Here is a 21,658-nt window from a genome sequence, read left to right as displayed (position 1 = left end):
GGTTATCAGTTCTGATATTTTGAAATTCAGTTTTGCTTGGGAAAGTTTGCATTGTTTTTACTTTGGTGTTATTTTTGTTTTCTTTTCTTTATTAATAATTTCATTGCTTTCAAGTGTTTTCTTTGGGCCAGGGGTTTTAGTGGCTTCCCCTTTCCCTTTTTCAAGGCCTCAGGCCTTTTTCTTGTTGGTAGCAGTCAGGCACCGAATTTCTATTTTTGAAGCTGTTTGATGTATTTGAGGCTCACTTACAGAACTGAACTTTGGTGTAAGGGTCCCAAGCCCATCCCGGACCCCTGAAGAGGACATCATTTATGTCCAAGTCATTTTAGCACCCAAGAGGTCCATTAAAATGAAACGGCGGCCCCCCAATCGAGTTTGACTGCTTACAATCCCGCCAACATGCAGGCGTCTTTTCTGTCGTTCACTCCACATGTCAGCTCTCTCTTTGCAAGCGGTCTGAGGGAAGAAGACACGGGTTCAACTGCAGGGTCCCGCTCGCTTTTGGGGGCCTCATTAGGTGACACCCACGTTTACGGCTTTGATGTACAGTTGTGCTTGAAAGTTTGTGAACCCTTTAGAATTTTCTATATTTCTGCATAAATCTGACCTAAAACATCATCAGATTGTCACTCAAGTCCTAAAAGTAGATAAAGAGAAACCAGTTAAACAAATGAGACACAAATATCATACTTGGTCATTTATTTATTGAGAAAAATGATCAAATATTACATATTAGTGAGTGGCAGAAGTATGTGAACCTCAGGGATGATCAGTTAGTTTGAAGGTGACATTCGAGTCAATGGGATGCCAATCAGGTGTGAGTGGGCACCCTGTGTGATTTAAAGACCAGGATCTATCAAAGTCTGCTCTTCACAACACACGTTTGTGGAAGTGTATCATGGAACCAACAAAGGAGATTTCTGAGGATCTCACAAAAAGAGTTGTTGATGCTCATCAGGCTGGTAAAGGTTACAAAACCATCTCAGAAGAGTTTGGACTCCACCAATCCACAGTCAGACAGATTGTGTACAAATGGAGGAAATTCAAGACCATTGTTACCCTCCCCAGGAGAGTCGACCAGCAAAGATCACTCCAAGAGCAAGGCACACGTGTAATAGTCGGCGAGGTCACAAAGGACCCCAACTGAAGGCCTCTCTCACATTGGCTAATGTTCATGTTCATGAGTCCATCATCAGGAGAACACTGAACAACAATGGTGTGCATGGCTGGGTTGCAAGGAGAAAGCCACATTGCTGCTCGTCTGCAGTCTGCTAAAGATCACGTGGACAAGCCAGAAGGCTACTGGAAGATTTTGTGTACGGATGAAACCAAAACAGAACTTTTTGGTTTAAATGAAAAGTGTTATGTTTGGAGAAAGGAAAACACTGCATTCCAGCATAAGAACCTTATCCTATCTATGAAACATGGTGGTGGTGGTATCAGGGTTTGGGCCTGTTGTGCTGCATCTGGGCCAGGACAGCTTGCCTTCATTGATGGAACAATGAATTCTGAATTATATCAGAGAATTCTAAAGGAAAATGTCAGGACATCTGTCCATGAACTGAACCTCAAGAGAAGGTGGGTCATGCAGCAAGACAACCACCCTAAGCACACAAGTCGTTCTACCAAAGAATGATTAGAGAAAAATAAAGTGAATGTTCTGGAATGGCCAAGTCAAAGTCCTGACCTTAATCCAATCACAATGTTGTGGAAGGACCTGAAGAGAGCAGTTCATGTGAGGAAACCCACCAACATCCCAGAGTTGAAGGTGTTCTGTACGGAGGAATGGCGGTGTGCAGGAATGATCAAAAGTTACCGGAAACGTTTAGGGGGGTCACACCAGATACTGACAGCAAAGGTTCACATACTCACAGATATGTAATATTCCATCATTTTCCTCAATAAATAAATGATCAAGTCTAATATTTTAATCTCATTTGTTTAACTGGTTTCTCTTTATCTACTTTTAGGACTTGAGTGAAGATCTGATGATGTTTTAGGTCAAATTTATGCAGGAATCTAGAAAATTCTAAAGAGTTCACAGACTTTCAAGTAAACTGTATATAGCGCCTTTCAGTAGAAGTAGGAGATAGGAAATGACACGTCGGCCCTAATTTGCCACCCCCTAATCTATCTGGGCTGCTTACAATCCCACCACTTGGCAGAAGACGCTGCCAGTCATGGCACAGCCGGGATCCCTAAAACACCTTTCATTTTGTTTTTTAATCCTTTCTCCCTCCTGTGTTGGGGTTTTTGGACTCTGCTGGGTCAGACCGGGACGGGAATCCGAAAGAGGAGGATTCGACGTTTGGGAAAAGGAGACGGCGAACAGCGCTTAGCAGGAGCAGAACGTGAGACCCCTCTCGTGCCCACGCAGCCTCAGTGGTCTACAGAGATGGAAAGCTTTACGAGAAAGAAAACAAACGAACCAACCAACAAAAAACGCATTTCTTGGACAGCTACACCCACGGTACATTCTTAAAGAGAGAAAGGCATTTCTAAAAGTTACACCATCACCACCATCACCACCATCAGCACAAACCCAAAGTGAACCTCCCGCCATGGCGAGCTCCCAGACGACTTGCCGGCTCACCCGGCGGGTGACAAAGAGGGACGTCAATTCCAGCCCCCTCCTGACGAGCCTAGCGAATGGCGGCTCTCCCACCTCAGCAAGGTGTCAGCAGTACTCCTCCACCTGAGGCTCCGGCAGCTCGTTCAGGTCCAAGAAGACGGAGGTGTTGGATAATTTGCGGCCGTTGCTCGAGAGGTCCAGCAGTTCCTCCGCCGTGCTGGGCACCGAGCTGATGTACATATCCCAGACCTGCTCCGGCGAGTCCAAGTTGAAGAGTTTCTGCTTGACTTTCAGACTTTTCTCGATGTTCCTCCGCTTGTGTTTGAACTCCAGGATCGTCTTGGTGTAGCGGTTGATCGTTGTCACCGACGACGCCATGCAACAGGTGAACGAACCCCAGGCGAGGCTGCAGGCGGGAGACACAAAGAGGAGAAGATGGGAATGAAAACAAAATCACAAGCGAGCGAACGAGCGAACGAACAAACAAACTTTCGACAAAGGAGCAGAGCAGCTTTGGGGACGTCCGGGGTTGGAGGGCCTCGGCTCTTCTGCTCTTGTCGTTCGCCTCCCCCTGCTTCTGTAGGAACTCGGCCACATTTTTTACTTTCTCGTATACGAAGTGTAGGGAAAATATCAGGAGCCTTCAAAGATTCGATGTCGAGATTTTGATGAATTTCGAAGTTTGGAGTTATGTCTGTCTCTGTGTGTGTTTGTGTGTAAACCCGATAACTTGAGGACGCGTTCACTTCGGTCAAACAGGTATCCGGTACAAAATCATCGATTTCTATCAACTATTACCGCTAACCGGAAGGGCAGCTTAGAGTCCGATTTCTTCAGCTTTACGTTTTTAATAATTGCTCAATATGTTATGAATTTGATTTGATTTGTCGTTGACGCCTCTTTAATGTACGTTATATAAAAATCGAATCCTCGCCTTGCGGTTTACTCCTCAAATATCGATCCCCATATCTGAGGATAGGAGAAAGTCAAGGGGAGACCACTTGTGATTTTTGAATTTTCTTCTCCGTTTTGTGGGCAGCCTTACTTTTTGCGCCCTCCTTACTTTTGTCTTGTTTCGTGAATCTTTGCTGTTGCTTTACTGAAGGACACCATTTTGTTCTTAGGACCCCCTTTCTGTGTCTCGGTCTTTGTTTGTCTGCTTGTCGCCTGTCTGCATTTCTCTCGCCCACAATAGCAGGCGTGGGGTCCTCGATGTTGAGTAAAGGATTACCTGAGCGCAGAGACCCCCTCTCCGTAAAGCACCTGCTGTCCTGGCCATGCGGGTCACATGGGCCACCCTGCCCTGCCACTTGCTCTCGTCGTTTGATTTCTTTCCCTTCCTTTGTGTTTTCCCCATTTGGGATCCTTACTCGCTTTTGTTACTTCCATTTACAAAGGACGGTTTATTTCACTGATGGCTGACTACCAATTCATTGATCAATTATTTTCATTTAGGGTTCATTATCAATAAATCAAAGAACCGCTTCTGAACTCTCAGCTAATCGTTGCACCGTCTCGGTTCATGGCTATTGATCAATCGATGTACTACTCGGTGTACAACGGACTGGCAGTTAACTGAAGAGCCATTTGTGTTCGCGACCAGCTTATCAATTAACTGATCAACTGTTTCCAGTTAGGACTGCTAATCAGTGAATCAAAGAAGCGTCAGCATTGAGGCCTCTCAGTTCATCAGGTGACCGCTCACAGCTATCATCCCGTCAATGAGCCATCTGTGTTCAGGCCTGTCGATTAATCGATGTACTACTCGGTCCACAACTGACTATCGATTGATTGATAGCCTAGTTGTGTTCATGACCAGCTATCAATTAATCAATAAACTGTTACCACTCAGGGTCGGCTATCAATCAAATAATTCACCGTTTACACTGATGATTAATCGATGAACCGTTTCAGTTCATGGCTGTCGATTAATCGACGTTAATTGAAGAGCCATTTGTGTTCATGACCAGCTATCAATGAATTGATCAACCATTACGACTTAGGGCTGACTATCAATCAAATAATTCACCGTTTACATTGACGATTATCTAATCGATGAACCGTTTCAGTTCATGGCTATCGATTTATCGACTTGCTGTACGACGGACTGTCAGACTTGTGCCCCGGACTAATGGACTCCATTCCCCAGCCTGCCCTGAGGGCATTGCCCTGACTGGATGTCTGCAACGGGTGCTGGGGCTGCTGGGCACAAGAAGGGCTGGCGGGAACTTTAAAAAGAGACCCCGTTGTTTTGTGTTTGCGTTCCCCTGTCCGTCTCTACCCTGGATCGGATGTAACGAGTGCCTCGTGTCTGCCTGTCACGTGAGGAGCGCCTGATTGGTCGTCATGCGTCACCATTGGCTTAGCACTCCCCGGATCTCAGGACCACCGGTAGGACCGTTTAATATGTGACTTACAGAAAGCTTCATCGTCCACCGTCGCGTTTGGACTGTTTATGGATGAGTCGTTAGTGTTTGCTGTTGTGTTGCTATTTAATATCGTTGTGCGGAAGAGGGAGGGTCAGCAGTTCATTGTTTGTTGGTGGTTCATTCAACACGTCGCTCCGTCGTTTGTTTCGTTATTTAATCTGCTGGTGAGTCGCGTCTCTGTGATGAGTGGTGCAAGTCGGGCCAAAGCTGGGGGCGTTCCTGGGATCTCCACCAAAAAAAAACAACCAATCAGTGTGCGGTCGAAAGTGTGAATCTGAGCGGCACCGGACCACCACAAGTTAACTGAAGAACCAGTGACGTTCCTGGCCAATTCCCACCTCACTGATAACCTGTTCACAGTTAATCAATGAAGCGTCCGCTTTCAGGCCTGTCAATTCATCAGTTTGACACTCACAGCCATCATCCCGTCGATTGGTTTGGGCCTATCGATGTTTTAATCGACGTACTGCTCGCTTCACAGCTGACTGTTGGTGAATTGATGGCCCGTTTGTCTTCATGGCTGACCTGTTACTACTCAGGGTTGGCTATCAATTCAAGAAAGAACCATCGACATTGATAGTTACCGTCTAATCGATAAGCCACGATTTGACGATTTATTAGTCGATATACAATTTGGCTCACAACTAACTATAATTTAATAGAAGAGCCAGTTGATAATCTATTTCCATTCAGAACTGATTATTGATTAATCAGCATTCAGGATTATCAATTACTCAGCGAGCCATTGCCATCCACAACGCTCATCGGGGTCCATGGCCGCTGTGGAGGACTGCCAGCTTCTTACTCCGGTCCTCACCCCCAGGCCGCCAGTGGGAGCTCTCCCAACAGCGGGATTGTGCCCCGAGTTCCAGCAGGGCATCATGGACCTTGTAGAGCTTATACACAGCCCTGATGGATACCTTGGGGGGCCGCTGGGAGTCGGTGTAGGGGGGCTCGTGGGCTCATATGCGCCCTATAACCCGGGAGTACATCACGGTCACGTGACAGGAAGGAAGGACGTGCTCCCGGGTTGAAGAAAAGGACTGTTTACCCTGACCCGGAAGGAATGAGGAACTGTGGACTGGTTGGTCAGGGTGTATAAAAGGACTCTGGGAAAACCCGGCCAGTGAGCTGAGCTGGGAGGAGTCTGGGCGAGGAGGAGAGAGTATTTTCATTGTGTTGATTTAGTGTATAAAGAGTGTTGAGTGGGAACTCTTGGACTTTTATCCAGTGTCTGGAGTCGTACCTGAGGGTTGGAGAGGTGGAGAAGAGCCTCACTGTCTCACCGCCGATTATCGATGTGCTGTTTGGCTCACGGCTGACCGTCGATTCATCAGCCCGCTGCCTCTTCATTATTCGCAGTTAATCAGAGGACCTTTTGCCTCTTTTAATTAATCGAGGAGCCACTTCCACTCCCAGCTATCGACTAATCGATTGTCTTTCCAGGACTGAATTTAACAAACCGATCGGCATGTCGACTGCAAAGTTCAAGTTGACTCGTATAGTGGGTGGTCTCCAGACAGACGCCAGCTGGCTGCTGTACTGTGAAACATTATGGGGGTGGAGCTCCAGAGACGTCCCACCACTACAAAGTTCAGAGGGCAACGGCGACATTCGGCCAATTATACGAGATCCGACACGTTAGGCCCCGCCCAGTTAGAGCACAGCGGGCGTGCACAAGGAATTTTCTGCTCCACGCGCCAACTATACAGTAACTTGAGTGGACTTTTTTTGGGGGGGGGAAATTGTAATAAAATGCATTTATTGAGTATTTTAAAATACCAGGCAGGTTTTACATTGGCATCGGGAAGACATTTACCGATTTCTCACTGGGGCAGTCAACGTGTGAACTGATAAAAGTGTTTCCATTTAGGGCTGCTCAATGATTTGCCTTCAGCCAGGGCCATCTTACCAGCATCATAGGCCCCCCGAGCAGAGCAGTGTGGTGGGGACCCCGTTTGGATAGCATACTATGGCATCAGAAACATCAAGGACCCCCAGCCCACTGTGCCCATCGGTGAAGATGGCCCTGACTGCAGGACTGATTATCGATTAATCAATGGACCCCCGGCAATCAGGGCTACCAATTAATGAACGAGACATTCCCATCCACAACTCTCATCGGGGTCCATGGCCGCCGATTATCGATGTGCTATTTGGCTTACGGCTGACCGTCGATTCATCGGCCCGCTGCCTCTTCATTATTATCCCCAGCTATCGACTAATCGATGAGCCGTTTGTGCTCAGAGCGGACCGCTTGACCCGAAGGACTCGCTGACTCAACGTTTTCATGCACAGCCGACTGCTGCCTACTCAAGGATTCATTCGTCATCCGTTGTTCTCAGCCTGTTCTTTTAAATTACTAAGCTATTCTGTCATTTATTCGGCCATCTTATTTATTAAGCTAATGAACGTTTTGACCCCGTTTGGACCTCTTTGAAATTTGACAGACTCAGTTGGCCATTTTGTCATTTTCAGATGGCTCTGCCCTTTGACCGAACTGCAGTTGAGATTCCTAAAATTATGGAGCGGACTACCAGTCTGGGGCCTTCCAGAAACATCTAGTTGGGCTTGACATGGAGCGAGCCAGGAGATCATCACACACACACACACACACACACACTGTGTGTCTCACCAGTAAGACCAGCCGTAGTCCCACGTTTGAGGTCTCCAGTCTTCTGGACCGAGGCTGACCGTCAGCTGGAACGCAGTAGTGAACATCATATGGGCCACCATGCCTAGAAGACCTGCGGAAAGGAAACACACCTGGGAAGTTCAAAAGCAGGAGACTCCAAAGAGCGTTCAGAATGAAGGCCACAGCCGATTCACTTGACTTCACGGAAATGCCATCCTGCCATTCATGAATCTTCAGAATCCGTCCATCCATCCATTATCCAACCCGCTATATCCTAACTACAGGGTCACGGTTTACGTTGTGAGACTTGGAAAATGGATACTGAAGGTTTGCAGTGGGCTAGCGCCCTGCCTGGGGTTTGTTTCCTGCCTTGCACCCTGTGTTGGCTGGGATTGGCTCCAGCAGACCCCCGTGACCCTGTAGTTAGGATATAGTGGGTTGAATAATGGATGGATGGACTTCCATTTCATAGATTTGGGGTGGCACACGGTTTGGCACACACATTCATTTCCAGTGGGTGAATTTAGAGTTGCCAGCAGGCCGGCCTACACTTCCGCGCCTGAGAGATTTTGCTTCAAAGTCTAACATTGTTATTTTTATTTCCATTTCAGGGCAGCACGGTGGCGCAGTGGGTAGCGCTGCTGCCTCACAGTACGGAGACCCGTCTGGGTTCGCTTCCCGGGTCCTCCCTGCATGGAGTCTGCATGTTCTCCCCGTGTCTGCGTGGGTTTCCTCCCACAGTCCAAAGATATGCAGGTTAGGTGGATTGGCGATCCTAAATTGTCCCTAGTGTGTGCTTGGTGTGTGCCCTGAGGTGGGCTACACTTCCACGCCTGAGAGATTTTGCTTTAAAGTCTCACAACGTAAACCGTGTGTGGAGAGAGTAAGCCGAGGCGTACTTTACAGCAATGGAGGATTACTGATGCTGAGTAACTTTATGGAAAGGAGATTTCCGGAGCTCACGGTGGCTGAAAAAACAGGAAACTGGGATAACAACAGCTGAGCACTTTATTCATAGAACTTAAAGAAGTCCAACTGCAGTTTCCATAAATGTCCACCAGAGGGAGCCATAATTCCATTTTTTGTAAAACCCAAGCCTGCGGCAGCCATGAAAACTTAGAAAGCCAATGGAGACGAGAGCAACAGGCCATGGAGACCAGCAGAGCTCATCAATCCTAGCGATCCAAGTGGAGGTTTGAACGTCCCCGGGGTCCTGCTGTCCGTCACACCACTTGGTCACTTACTCCATGTCTCCCTTGATGAGAGGCTTGACTTTGATAAGGAGACGCGTTCCAACAGCCAGCAATATTTTAGATGGCATTCGGGGTTGAGCACAAGCTAATTGGGGGACAGCTAAGTGTGGGACAGATAAAGACCATAAGGACGTGGAGATACTCTTACTAAGGAGCTCTGAGGCGAATGTCATCGTAATGCAACTCTGACGTCAGCAAACTGAGTTAGGCAACTGGAATTAGCTACCAGCCAAATGATTGGAAAAGCTTTACAGTCAAGAAAAATTATAATTATATGGCTGATTATGCCGAGAAAAAAAACTAAAAGGGTTTAAACCAAGAAGCTGAACGTTTATGGAATCTTCCCTTAATCATTTTGAACTTCAGGTCTCCAGTATGCTGGGCTCGTTCAGACTCCTCATCACACACTCACGTGCATTTGGCACGTCAGCACCATCTGCTGGACATGTGGAGTATTATAGCGATAGTCTCCTAAAAACTCCTCAATCCTGTGTCACACACGGGGACCAAGACAGGGACCAACACTCAACACCAACAACTCACAAGGCCAGCTGGGAATCAGCCAGTCGGCCAAACCTGACAATCTTTGGGATGTGAAAATAGAAAAAAACACATAAAGTTAGAGAAAGACACAGGGAGGACCTGCAAAGTGCACATGGAAAATAACCCAGCGGGACATTCATCCGCAGGGGACCCCGCAGCTCAAGCGGCTACACAGCATGGGGACAAGTCACTGACACACAAACCCTTGAGGATGAGGACCACTGAACGCTGAGTCTCTGAAGAGCACTGGAATACGGCGCTCCGAAGACGGAATGTTCAGCACCATTGGGCCTTGGTTTTGTATTCATACTTAGGACACCAAAATGAAAAGGGGCATCCTGTTTAGATAGATAGATAGATAGATAGATAGATAGATAGATAGATAGATAGATAGATAGATAGATAGATAGATATGAAAGGCACTATATAATAGATAGATAGATAGATAGATAGATAGATAGATAGATAGATAGATAGATAGATAGATAGATATGAAAGGCACTATATAATAGATAGATAGATAGATAGATAGATAGATAGATAGATAGATAGATCTTAATTTGTTCTAAAAGGGAAACAAAGACCACAGAAGCTCCAGAACTTTCCGACTCCTTCAGCACAGTCCCACCCCAGTGTGTTCCCATCTCACACCCGTGTCTTGTGTCCCTGGGCATTTCACACAGTTGGCATTTCTAAGCCCCCTTTCCTTTCCCGGCAGATCAAACACACACCTTTTCCAGTCTCCTTTCTGTCTGCTTTGTACCCTCACACTGTAGGTGGGCACACACAAGTTTTAAGCCCCTGGCAGTAAATCTGCCGCCTGTCACAAGCGATCAGGAAGCGTTAAATAGAAGCTGTGGCCTCAGCACCTCCAGCTCCGTGGTGACGCCTGTGACCTCCTCAGCTGAGTGACAGCCTGGCTATGTGTGGCACATCCAAGGTCTCCCAAACGACAAGTGACAGAGCAGTGGCGGGGGGGTGGGGGGCTCTGGTTCCCTCTGGTAGGCCCAGGTGACAATGTGACAAGGGCACTCAAATGCCTCAGGCTCAGTGGGCTCCATGCTGATCTCTTCTGACGCCCTTGAAATATTTTAAAAGCACAAGAAGTCAAAAAACCATAAAACAAGTGCAAGAACGTGGGGGGCAGAGAGCTGAACAAAACACGAAGAGGAGAGGACAGGAGCGTCACATCAGATCGATGACAATTGCATTTCTTAATTCCATTACTAATAAAATTCTCTTTTTTCTCTGAAATCCACAAATGATGTTTAGAGAGATAACATTGCCGTTTATGTCAGCTGGAATTTGTCCTTCTTTCTTTCTTTCTCCCTGCACGTTGTAGGCTGGCACAGTGTGGTGGCATAGAGGGTGGCGCTATTGCTACTTCTTCCTTCTCACACACGCAGTGCCCGGGGCTCGACTTCCACGTCTGCTCGTTTTCTGTGTGATGTTTGCATATTCTGCCCTTGGCTGTGTTAAAATGCCACATTTTCCTTATGCCCATGTGACATTTGCATGTTCCCTTTGTGTTGTGTGGCATGGGCACAGTCAGCCTCTATCTGTGTGGCGTTCTCATGTGTTTTCTAAAGCTCACTCAGCACGCTGAAGAGGAGAAGGAGAGGTTCTTACCTGACAAGACGGTGAATATGGCAGCGAAGGCGTTCAGTTTCAGGCCGTCGATCACGTTGGTGTAGTGGCAGATCTCGATGGACATGAGGATGCCGCCTGTCACGAGGAGGAGGATGTACAGGCACTCAGCCACGATGCATAGCCACAGGACACCTGCCATCACACACAAACACAAGAAGGTCAACGGCATAATCAAAACTGAAGACCCTTTAAGACCACAGAGGGTCTTTCAGTCCTGCCACCTGCCACCCCAGGGTGGCACAGTCTATAAAGGCGCCTTCTAAAGACACTGGGCCTCAGAACAAGGATTTACAACATGCAAGGATGTCATTCCAGGACTATTAAAAATATATGTGTCAGCATAAAGACAGAAACAAAGTCCAGAAGATGAAAGAGGTGGGCACAGGCTGGCACAGAATACCATAAATGTGCAGGAATTCATCTCCAGAAGAGCCAGAAACTTGGAATTGTGCCCACTCATGTCTCTGTGGGTTTTGTGTCTTGAACTATCTTTCCAGTGCTTTTCTTCTGTCCAACTTGGTTTCCTCAGATGCCCGCCAATATTCACCAAAGGGGAGTCAAAGAAGACCATCACTGCCCTGACAAGCATGCAAGGTGTGCCATGCAAGAGCACGGTGAAGCCACAGAAGGGCACAGCCATCTTTCTACCCATTTTTATAAAACTGCTCATTTCATTAAAGAGAGACAAGTGTATGCCAGCATTGGGCACCAGGCAGTAACCCACCTTGGGTGTCATGCCAGTCCTTCGCTCACACATACCCATTTTCTGAACCCACTTTACCCACCCCTTCATAGAGGGGACATTTAGAGGCACCAATCAACCGTGCTGCAGTGTGCCTCTGAGATAAGGGAGGCGATTGGAATAAATGAAGAAGACAACACACGGGTACAAGGAGAACATGCAGATGCCCCACAGATGTATATGCCCTCCTCCTTTTAATGGATCACAATATTTTATTTTATATGATGTCCTTTGATAGTCTGTGTGCAGCTGGTACCAAATGTGTCAAAATTAAAAATAAAAAAGAAACTGGACCAGCAGCCTTTGGGGATTCGGCTCAATTCAAGACCACCAGGCCACCTACATGCACAAGAAGTGGGCTGAGAGTTGAGCCCCATGTCCTGTAGGTGTTAGTGCCAAACAGTGTGCCACCCCGTAACTGTTTAAGAATCAGATGCAGCTTTGGCTCCTGCCTGACACTCAGTCATATCAGCATAGGCTCCCTTGACCCTGGACTGGACAAGTTGGTTACACAAAGAGTGGACGGACGGCACGACTTTTTATTACGAAGAACCCAGCCAGGGGGACAATGGTGGGAGACTTGGACCTGATGTCCATCCAGTATGCTGTATCGGACCCCCACAGGGCTGTAACAAGAGTGTCCAAGAAGTCTTAACGATGTCTCACAAGGGAGAGAAACCATAAACTCTTCTGACTTTTAAAGACAATCCGAATAAAGAACTTTTATAGATAAACACATGTATGTGAAAGTCACAAGGAGCAAGCACATGGAGGAGTGGAGTCACCGAGCCGACATCAGAGACCACCGAGCAGTTCTGTGAGACCCCTACAAAGAGTCATTTCTGCTATGGGGGGCAGCGCCATCTTCTGAGGTGGACTTACTTATTCCCTAGTAGAACATTCCCTCTGTTGGAATTTCTGTTGAACAAACAATTGAAAAGGCACCTTTCCCTTGTGTTTTTATTCAAGTACTGGCTGGGCGACCCCTAGAAGACGGGTCGAAATCTCCATAATTGACATAAACCTCGGAGTTATATATTATAATGCATGCAGTAATAAAGTGCGTTACTACAAATGTCTGTGATGCACCATCTGTTGGAATGACAAAAGCAATGCATTTTACCACTAACTAGCTATGCTACCTGTTTAAGAGAAGGTGAAATCTGAATAATCGGTGTAGACCTCAACGTTAACACCTATTGGAGTGTATCGTGTAATGCATGCATTACTACAGATGTCAGTGATGCACCATCTGTTGAAATGTGAAATGCAATGCATTGGTCTCTCTTATATGCCATTTGGTATGGGACTCATAAAAGCAGAGTTAATGTTTGTGGTGTGCCATCTGTTGAACTGACAAATGCAATGTATTTTATCACTACACTAGCTATGCTATCTGTCTAAGACAGGTTCATATCAAAGTAATCAGTGTAGACCTCAGTGTTAACGTTGGCAGTGCACCATCTATTGGAATGTATCATGTAGTGCATGTAATAGCAAAATGCATTACTACAGAGGGCAGTGATGTACCATCTGTTGGAATGAAAAATGCAATGCATTTGTCTCTGGTATATGCCAATTGGTATGGGATTCATAAAAGCAGTGTTAATGTTGGAATGACAAATGCAATGCATTTTATTGGTTAAAGGGTTTGTGATGGCATCTCTTGGAATGACAGTGACATAGCCAACCCGATAGACACACAGACACGTATCCGTTTATTAAGGTGGATGTCGTTTTTATCTCTAGGTGTTCATAGTCTACCACTTGTTTGACTAAACACAGGGGAAAATCAGCCATTGCCATGGGATGACCATCCTTTGTAGCAAGACTATTTGCATATGTAAATTGAGGCGTTCATCTGCATATCCCCGCCCCTTCCTCTTTAGGATCAGTGACAAGTGTTGACTCCGTGAGCTCATTTAACCACATGAGTCGATTTCATGAGCCTCACCGATGTCATTTATAAACAGCCATGAAAACAAAGTCTGGCAGGCAGTGACAAGGACGCCGTATTTTCATCACATTGATTTGTCACCAATAAAGGGACCGTCTTTCTTTTTCAGTTTTACATCTCACTGTCAAGCGAAAACCAATGTGGCCTTGGGACACCCGTAAGAACTCCATTGCCAGCGGCTGTGCTGCCCACTGAATAATGAAAGTGAAGCGTCGGCTTTGAAGTTGACCTTCAGCGAGCCACTGATCCGTCACACATCCTATCTGTTCAAAGAAAGATGGAAGCCCAAGGTCCTGGGTAATGGCAGCCATCGCTGTTGTGTTGTTAATGGCTTACGAGGATGGAAAGGATGAGAGAGAACCGGAGTGACGTTGGAGTCATTGATGTGGGCTTTCATTTGGAGTGGTCTTTGTTTAAGGGGATGTTCTTTGTTTACTGTATTTAGTCGGCTAGCTCTACATTTGGGTGGCATGGTGGCCCCTCTCAGGAAGTAGACTGGGCTCATGTCCTGGGTGTTACTAGCGTGGAGTTTGTGTGTTCTCCTTGTGTCCATGTGGGACCCCTCAGGGTACCCTACTTAAATTCCACAGTGCAAAGACTGTACTGGCCCCTGATGTCTGTGTGTGTGTGTGTGTGTGTGGGGGGGGTCTTCACCCTGTGAGACCCTGCCATTCCTCCTGCCCGGCACCCTATGCTTACTGAGATAGGCTCCAAGCCCCCCTGTGACCCCACTCAAGTAAAAGAGGACGGATGGATCCACAATCCAAAGTGACTTGCAGACCACAAAGGTCTCCGTATATCTGCAGTGTGAGCTTAGACAGGTGAAGCGAGTCGGCGGTGGGGTCTCACTGATAATCACATGAGTAACATCTCTGCCATCTGTCCCCTCTTCTTCAGTCACCTTCGTGTTTGTTAATCTGCAGGCCAACCCACCAGAAAAATGCCTGGGTGAGACCACCAGTGGAAGGGCATCTGGAGTGACCTGTGCCTACACTGAGTGACACGGGCAGCCAATCAGACGCAAGAATCACAAAAGGAGTGCTGGGAAGGGAAGACGAGGAGCCTGTGTGAGCAGTTCAAGCCATGGCTGTGGAAAATGTGGAGTTCACACCGACGTATCCTGAGCTGTTTAAAGGTGGCGGCTGTGGACTGAGACGAAGGTTAATGGTGACGTTTGTCAGACCAGCTAGACTTGGGCAGTAGAGGGAGCTGAGCAGGAGAAGAAGAAGAAGAAGAAGAAGAAGCTGGAGGTGACAGGAAGTAGAATGTGGAGATGGACATGTGGAGACACAAAGGAGGACAGAAGAAATGAGAAGAAGAAATGAGAGGATCAACAAAAGTGGGAGACAAAGGGCAGGAAATGAGGAAGAAGTGGTGTGGACAACTGAAGAGGAGAGACGATGAAGATGTGGGTGAAAGAGGGTTGGGAATGGGGAAGAGACAGTGAGGGAGGCCGAAGAGGAGGTGGATGGAGAGCATAAAAGAAGATCTGAAGGAAGGAAAAGAGTCTGACTGGGGTGGAAGTGCGTGGAGAAGGTGGGACAGAAACAGCGACTTCACATCAAAGTGGGAAAAGATGAAGAGGAGGAAGAAGAAGCTTGAAAATAGTTATGCAACCTGTCTATCTGGTATATATATATTTATATATATATATATATATATATATATATATATATATATATATATATATACACATAGTACCTTTCCATATCTATCTATCTATCTATTATATAGTGCCTTACACTTCTATCTATTGGTCTGTCTTTTACTTGCACCATTTTTTATTTCGTGTGTTGCTGGAGGTTACACTCAGACACTGCAGCGATGGGACCGAGGTAGGACTTGCCCTTCATGGGGTGCCATTGTGTCCCAGCACTCCCCCCGGCCCCCCACAGTATGTGTTTCTCTTACCTTAGTCCAGCCTGGGACTGATTCTGGGTCCACGGACACTGAGGTCTCATCCCTCCCTGCTGTGCCCACAATGCAGCCCTGTGCTTAACGAACGCCACATCATTTCTCTGAGTTGCATTATTAGCCCCGTCTGCACATACTTACCTCGTTCATGAGGAGGTGCAATGGTGAGGAAGCTCCGGCAAGTCTCACCTGCAAAACAAAGAGAAAATCAGGAGGATTACGATAGGAATAGGAGGAGGGTCCTCACCACTTCACTCATGTGATTTGTCAATTTCCTTCTCTGTGGGTCACAATGTAGTGCCAAGCAGCAGCCAGAAACATAACAGATCCTCCTCCACTCCATTTTCTCCAGTTTGAGGTCACCAGAAGATGGAGTCGAGTGCACAAAGATCAAGCACATGGCAGGTGCCCACCCTGGGCTGGATGGCATTACAAAAATCACACACACCCCTTTGGAAATTGAGCGGAAAGCTAAAAGACCACAGAGGTGCAGATGGGGAGAGCATAACAACTCCAGGCAGAGGGTGAAAGGTCACAGGCTGCCAGGACTGCACGGTAGAGATGCCAATCAGTGTGCCACACAGCACACAGGTTAAAGGTGTGACATAAACTGTGATGGCCTTTGCCCACCTCGTGCCCAGTGCTGCCCAGGACAGTCTCTGACTACCATAGAATTGACAAGGATAGAGTTGTCCTCGCCCGAATGTTTAACTGCTCCATTATTTGCTCCCATAATGATTCGCTTTGAGAATTCATGCAGTTTAAGAAATGTGGTGGTAGTTACACAGTGAAATGGCTGGCAGCTGAGCGTCAAACGAGCCAGGGGCAGAGACCACCAGTGTACGACTCGTCTCAGTCAAATTAACGCAGCCAACAATTCCAACTCCATTATCATTAAGATTAAATTGAACCTCCTCATTTACATCTCAGGATGGCGTCACATCAAAGCAGCTCGAGTGGACGACTTCAGGGAGGTGACTTTGACCTGATGAAGCAGCCACGCCACCCTGATCATCCACCTGCAGCTAAGCACATTCAGGACCCACCCGCACTTTGGATGGGAGACCCTCTCGGAAAAGCTGAGGCGGCTGTTAGAGGAGGTGTTGGTGAAACCAGCAGGGGGCGCCTACCCAGTGATGCATGTGCAGATCCCAAAGCCCTCAGTGCAGTGACGGGGACACAGAGCTGGAAAAATGACGACATCCTTCAGATGAGACCCTAAACGGAGGTCCTGGATAATTGTGGTCTAAAAAGATCCTTCATAAAGAGTTAGGTGCTTCCTGATATCCTGACTAAACTGCCCACCCCGGCTTGGTCATTCTGGCCCCCTAATCATCCCCATCTCTAATTGTCACTCTATCCTCTGTCACCCCTTCACTACCTAATAACTAACATGTGGTGGCCGTCGCATCATCCAGATGGGGGCTATAGAATGGTGCAGGTCGAAGTGCCCCCCAGTAAGAACAGCGCTCCATAAACGTCATGAATTACTATTATTATGACTACAATAAACAAGTGAATTGCTTCTATAAGATTAGCATCACCACTTAACAACACTGAAACAATAAAGGAAATCAACAAACAGTTCTTTTCAGCCTTTAAGTGCAATTCGATTCACGTTATTTAGCGGAGAAGGAAACGTTGCTTTTCTGATGGTGGGTGTGTGACAGTTTCGCCAGAATATCGAAAATAACTCCGCATAGTCCCGCTTCGGTAGCCACAGGGCCGTTCCGAACTCCCCGACAATGAACGCCTCCGCCAGCACCGTCACCCTCGCGGCTGTCACACTGCACGACTGCCGGCGTTACAAGGGAGCGCGTGCAGAGGGGGCGTGGCCTTATGCAAATTCACTCACTTTATGCAAATATGGAATTCTGTACCATTACGAGTTTACGGCAATGCAACAATTATCGATATAAGGTGGTCCTGCCCATTGAAACCACGAATTGATGCTCGCAGCTAAAATTCATCTTAAATGTAAATGTGCAGGTATTTATCGTTTTAATTTCATTATTTAAATGTTTAGAATATGAGAGGGTTTTAATGTATTTTACTGGATTTCTTTACAGTATTCACCCAGGTTCGGGGGGCTGCATCGGGAGCCGATTGCCCAATAATTGTGTATTCGGAACCTTGATTAAAAGTGAGGATGCCCCCTCCTGTTTCAAAGGATAAGCAAACGAAAAGTTGAAAAGAAGGGACGCGCTTTGTGGTCGAGTTCTTTTCGGTCGAAAGTCCAGTGGGCACAATGGGCATTCGCCTGAGTCCTCAGGATGTTTCTGATGCCATATACGTATGTTTCTGTTTTAGTATCAAAACAGGAGCTGAAGCGCACTACTTTTCCCGTACGGCGTGGGGGGTTGGGGGGCTATGATGATGTTAAGACTGTCCATAGGCTTGGTGGTCTGCTTATGTAGTTAAATGTATGATAGATGCGCCTTGTAAAGAAAATGCATTTATAAAAATGTAAAAAAAAAAGCCGGGTGGGCAGCGTGGTGGCGTGGTGCTCAGTTCCTCCGCTTGGCGTCTGTAGAGTCCCGAGTTCAGTCCCCGCGGCCTTTCTGTCTGCTTGTCTGTCATTCCATCAAGTCCAAAAGGACAACAAGGCGACACGAGGGAGATGAGGGTGTCCCGCGCCGCGCTATGATGCCAGATCCTCAATGGCACCTAACTGGGTGGTGTGGCACCGAACCAGAGCATGGGAAAGGCGCAATTTCAATAAAATGTATTATTATTATTATTATTATTATTATTATTATTATTATTATTATTATTATTCCTGCTCGACTACAGGCCCTCTCGTCCTTTGTTCTTTGCACACGACATTGTTCTTTGGTGCTTTGAAGCGGTCCCCAACAATGTGCGCAAAGCCGAAATCTTGAATGTCTGCTCGGAGGCCATGTGACAGATCCAGAGCCCCCATTACGGTGTGTAGCGAGACCCCTTTAAAAATTAGGAACCCGTCGGGGTGTCACAAATGTGTTACCGTTTCTTCGAGGGAATAAAAGAAAGTTCTTCGTGGATCCTTCACGATCGAGGGCTCTTTTGGGAATTCAAAGCTGGTGATCCGTGGCATCGCGCTGGCACCTTTGTGTTTATTGGTGCAGTATAGCCCGTGCCGCCCATATAGCGCCTGACCGCCCTGGGGGTGGGGTCTGGGGGGCTTGGGAAATGAATGACGGGAGAAATGAAAGTTTAGGAAGAAGAGGACGAGTCGATTCCCAGGAATAAAACGTGCAAACCGGTGGAACGCGCAGAAAAAAAGATGAAACGAGACTCGCTGTGTTCTGATGGACAGAAGATACAAAAACAACAACATTTATTTATAGAGCACATTTTCATACAAATGATGAAGCTTAAAACGTATACAGTAAAAGAATTTGGAGATTCCAAAGCCGTTCGTGTAAGCGGAACACCATCAATCCTCCGGTTTTAACGCGCCCCAGTTAATGAGTATAATTCCTGAAAGTTCTTTATAGCGCCACTTGAACGACCACCTCGTTTATTTCGCAGACACGAAACTCGCAAAGGGGCGCCATGCCAGGCAGCGTGGCGCAATATGGTCGTTAAATCTAACCGTCTCCGACATCATTCAGTCCAAATAATAAATAAATAAATAAATAAATAAATAAATAAATAAATAAAGAGAATGTACCTGAGTAGTTCAAACAAACACGAGCCGACATTCATGACATGGACAGAAGAACATCAAAGATGGTCGTGAGGAAGAGGAAGAACAAGAATGGAGCTGAGTAAGCGAGGAGTTAAGACGACGCTAGACAGCTTAACATGTAACGGGGTCCTAACCTGATGGCAGTCAAAACCCGAGCACGGCGCCCCCTAATGACTGCACCCCTTTTTAGAAATTCGCACCTTGAAGCCCCACGTCTCCTGAGATCCAAAGTAACGTGCTGAACAGAAAGTGCGCCATTCTGGGTGGTGTGGTTCCTTAAAAAGAGAACCATCTCAGACTGGAAGGAATTCTTGGAAAAGGGGGTTTGGAAAGGGCCCTAATTTAAATGAGCAAAACTATAATCTTTAATATATGGAAGGAGGGAGGACCCGAGCCCGGGTGATGTTTCACACGTCTGTTCTCTCCTATACATGGTAACATAGATAGATAGATAGATAGATAGATAGATAGATAGATAGATAGATAGATAGATAGATAGAGAGATAGATAGATAGATACTTTATTAATCCCATAGGGATGATCGAAATCAAGGAAGGTTCGTCCTGAGTCTGGAAGTTTCTTTCGTAAACCAAAGCTGCTCCCCACGATGGCATCGCCTTGAGGAACCGCTTTGGCACCTTCAGTTTTCAAAGCGGAAGTGGCAGTACATTTCGTAGACACCATCCATTGGCCACCCGTCCGTCCACATTCTGATCAGGTTCATGGTGCCTGAGCCCGTGGGCATCACCGAATGAGCCAGTCCTGGACGGGTTAGGGGGTCCACTCCACCCCATCAGAGAGACTGGGTATACCTATCCGCATCAGCTTGCTGCTTCCAGGTTGTCAAATGACAGGTGGCTTAGCTCGGTGCCTCCAGGTCCCCTGCTTGTCCCCTGACTTTGCGGTCCTTTACTCCACACTGGTCACTACTGCCCACCCTCACGAGCACCTGATGTCCTTTACTTCCATTTGCCCCCCAGTCTTCAGTCCCGTTTCCACCTCCCTTGCCACTTCGCAGGTGTCGCACCTCTCGACGGTGAACTTTTCTCAATTTACGGCGACATGCCCACTGATTTGTCTCCAGACCCCCATTTCTATCCCCGTCTCCCACTCTGATCTCGAGTGCCCAAACACACACACAACACTCGGCTGCTCACCTACTCCGTTGATGTTCTCCTCGCAGGAGGACCAGATGCCCGTGTGGAAATGCCTCATGAGGAACTTGTCGTCGCCCGTCTCCCAGATGTACTGCACCAGGCGGCTGTCGTTCACGTCGGAGCTGTTGAAGCGGATGCAGTAGCTCTGTTTCAGGCTCACCGGCCCCTTGCAGAAGGGCTTCACCACTTTCCGGGTCCCCTCACACCAGTAGCTGGTGCTCAGGGCGGAGATGGAGAAGATGAGCGCGATGAAGTTCAAGGTGAGAGCCAGAGAAGCTCTCTGCCGTCGGTCAATTCCCATCGTCCGTCCGTGATCAGTTCGAGGAGACAAACGAGAAGCCGCCGCTCATCCAGCCTCCCGGTCTTCAATTCCCAGCATCCGAAATCCCGAGAATCTCTCTGCCCATTTAGGGCTCCGTCGCGATAACGGTGAGCGGCAGCAGCTGGCTGCGCTTGGGCGCTCCCTGCGACCACCCGCTCCGTCTCACGCCGCCTGTGTCTGTCACTCGAGGGCAGAGCCGCTTGCGACTAAGGCTCAGATCAGAGGACAGAGGCGGACGGCAGGGCACGAGACGACAGGAGCGGAGGGAGCCACCGACCAGACCGCCCGCCTGCCTGCCACAGGTGTCCGCGTGTGCTGCTGCTGCTCCTGCTGCTCCTGCTGCTGCTGCGGGGACCTCCTTAGGAGGCAGGGCGAGGGACGGGGGGCGCCTGACCCAACAGCGCCATGGCCGGCTGACTTGGCTGCTCGGAGTGACGGCATTCGGTTGATCAATCCACAGTGAATATAGCGCCTTTCACGACGAACCGGAGCGCTCAGCCTTGCGCGCATGCAAGGAGGGCAGCACGCGACAAAACAGAAGCTCACGTTTAGTCTGCCAGGACCAACGTGCGTGTTAGGGGGGGTGGGGGCTTTGACGGGCTAGGGTGGGGGCTCACGAGCCCCTTTCGCATTAAAATGACATGAGCGGGAACGAGCCGTCCAGTGCACGGCAAACAGGCACCGTCACCGTTGTCTAAATTTTCCATCCGTTTATCTGTCCGCTGTGGGCACTGTAATCATATTCATAAAAGTGATAGTTGTTGTCCCCAATTAGCTTCCATCCATTAACATATCTATAGGCGCAATAACC

At 47.7% G+C, this 21,658-nt stretch overlaps 1 protein-coding gene across 1 annotated transcript; it reads right to left on the bottom strand.

Moving 5' to 3' along the window:
• Positions 1 to 2,006: 2,006 nt before the first annotated feature.
• On the bottom strand, positions 2,007 to 21,420 carry LOC120517956 (germ cell-specific gene 1-like protein). Its single transcript, XM_039740495.1, has 5 exons — positions 20,526 to 21,420; positions 15,837 to 15,884; positions 11,062 to 11,214; positions 7,637 to 7,748; positions 2,007 to 2,978 (listed from the first exon to the last, which is right to left on the bottom strand). Exons 1-5 carry the CDS (start codon positions 20,824 to 20,826, stop codon positions 2,678 to 2,680), a joined length of 915 nt encoding a protein of 304 aa, XP_039596429.1. The 5' UTR covers positions 20,827 to 21,420; the 3' UTR covers positions 2,007 to 2,677.
• Positions 21,421 to 21,658: the final 238 nt, after the last annotated feature.

Source organism: Polypterus senegalus, chromosome 17, assembly GCF_016835505.1.
Source record: "Polypterus senegalus isolate Bchr_013 chromosome 17, ASM1683550v1, whole genome shotgun sequence".
Classification (NCBI taxonomy): Eukaryota; Metazoa; Chordata; class Cladistia; order Polypteriformes; family Polypteridae; genus Polypterus; species Polypterus senegalus.
This window is presented reverse-complemented; position numbering and strand designations above follow the sequence as displayed.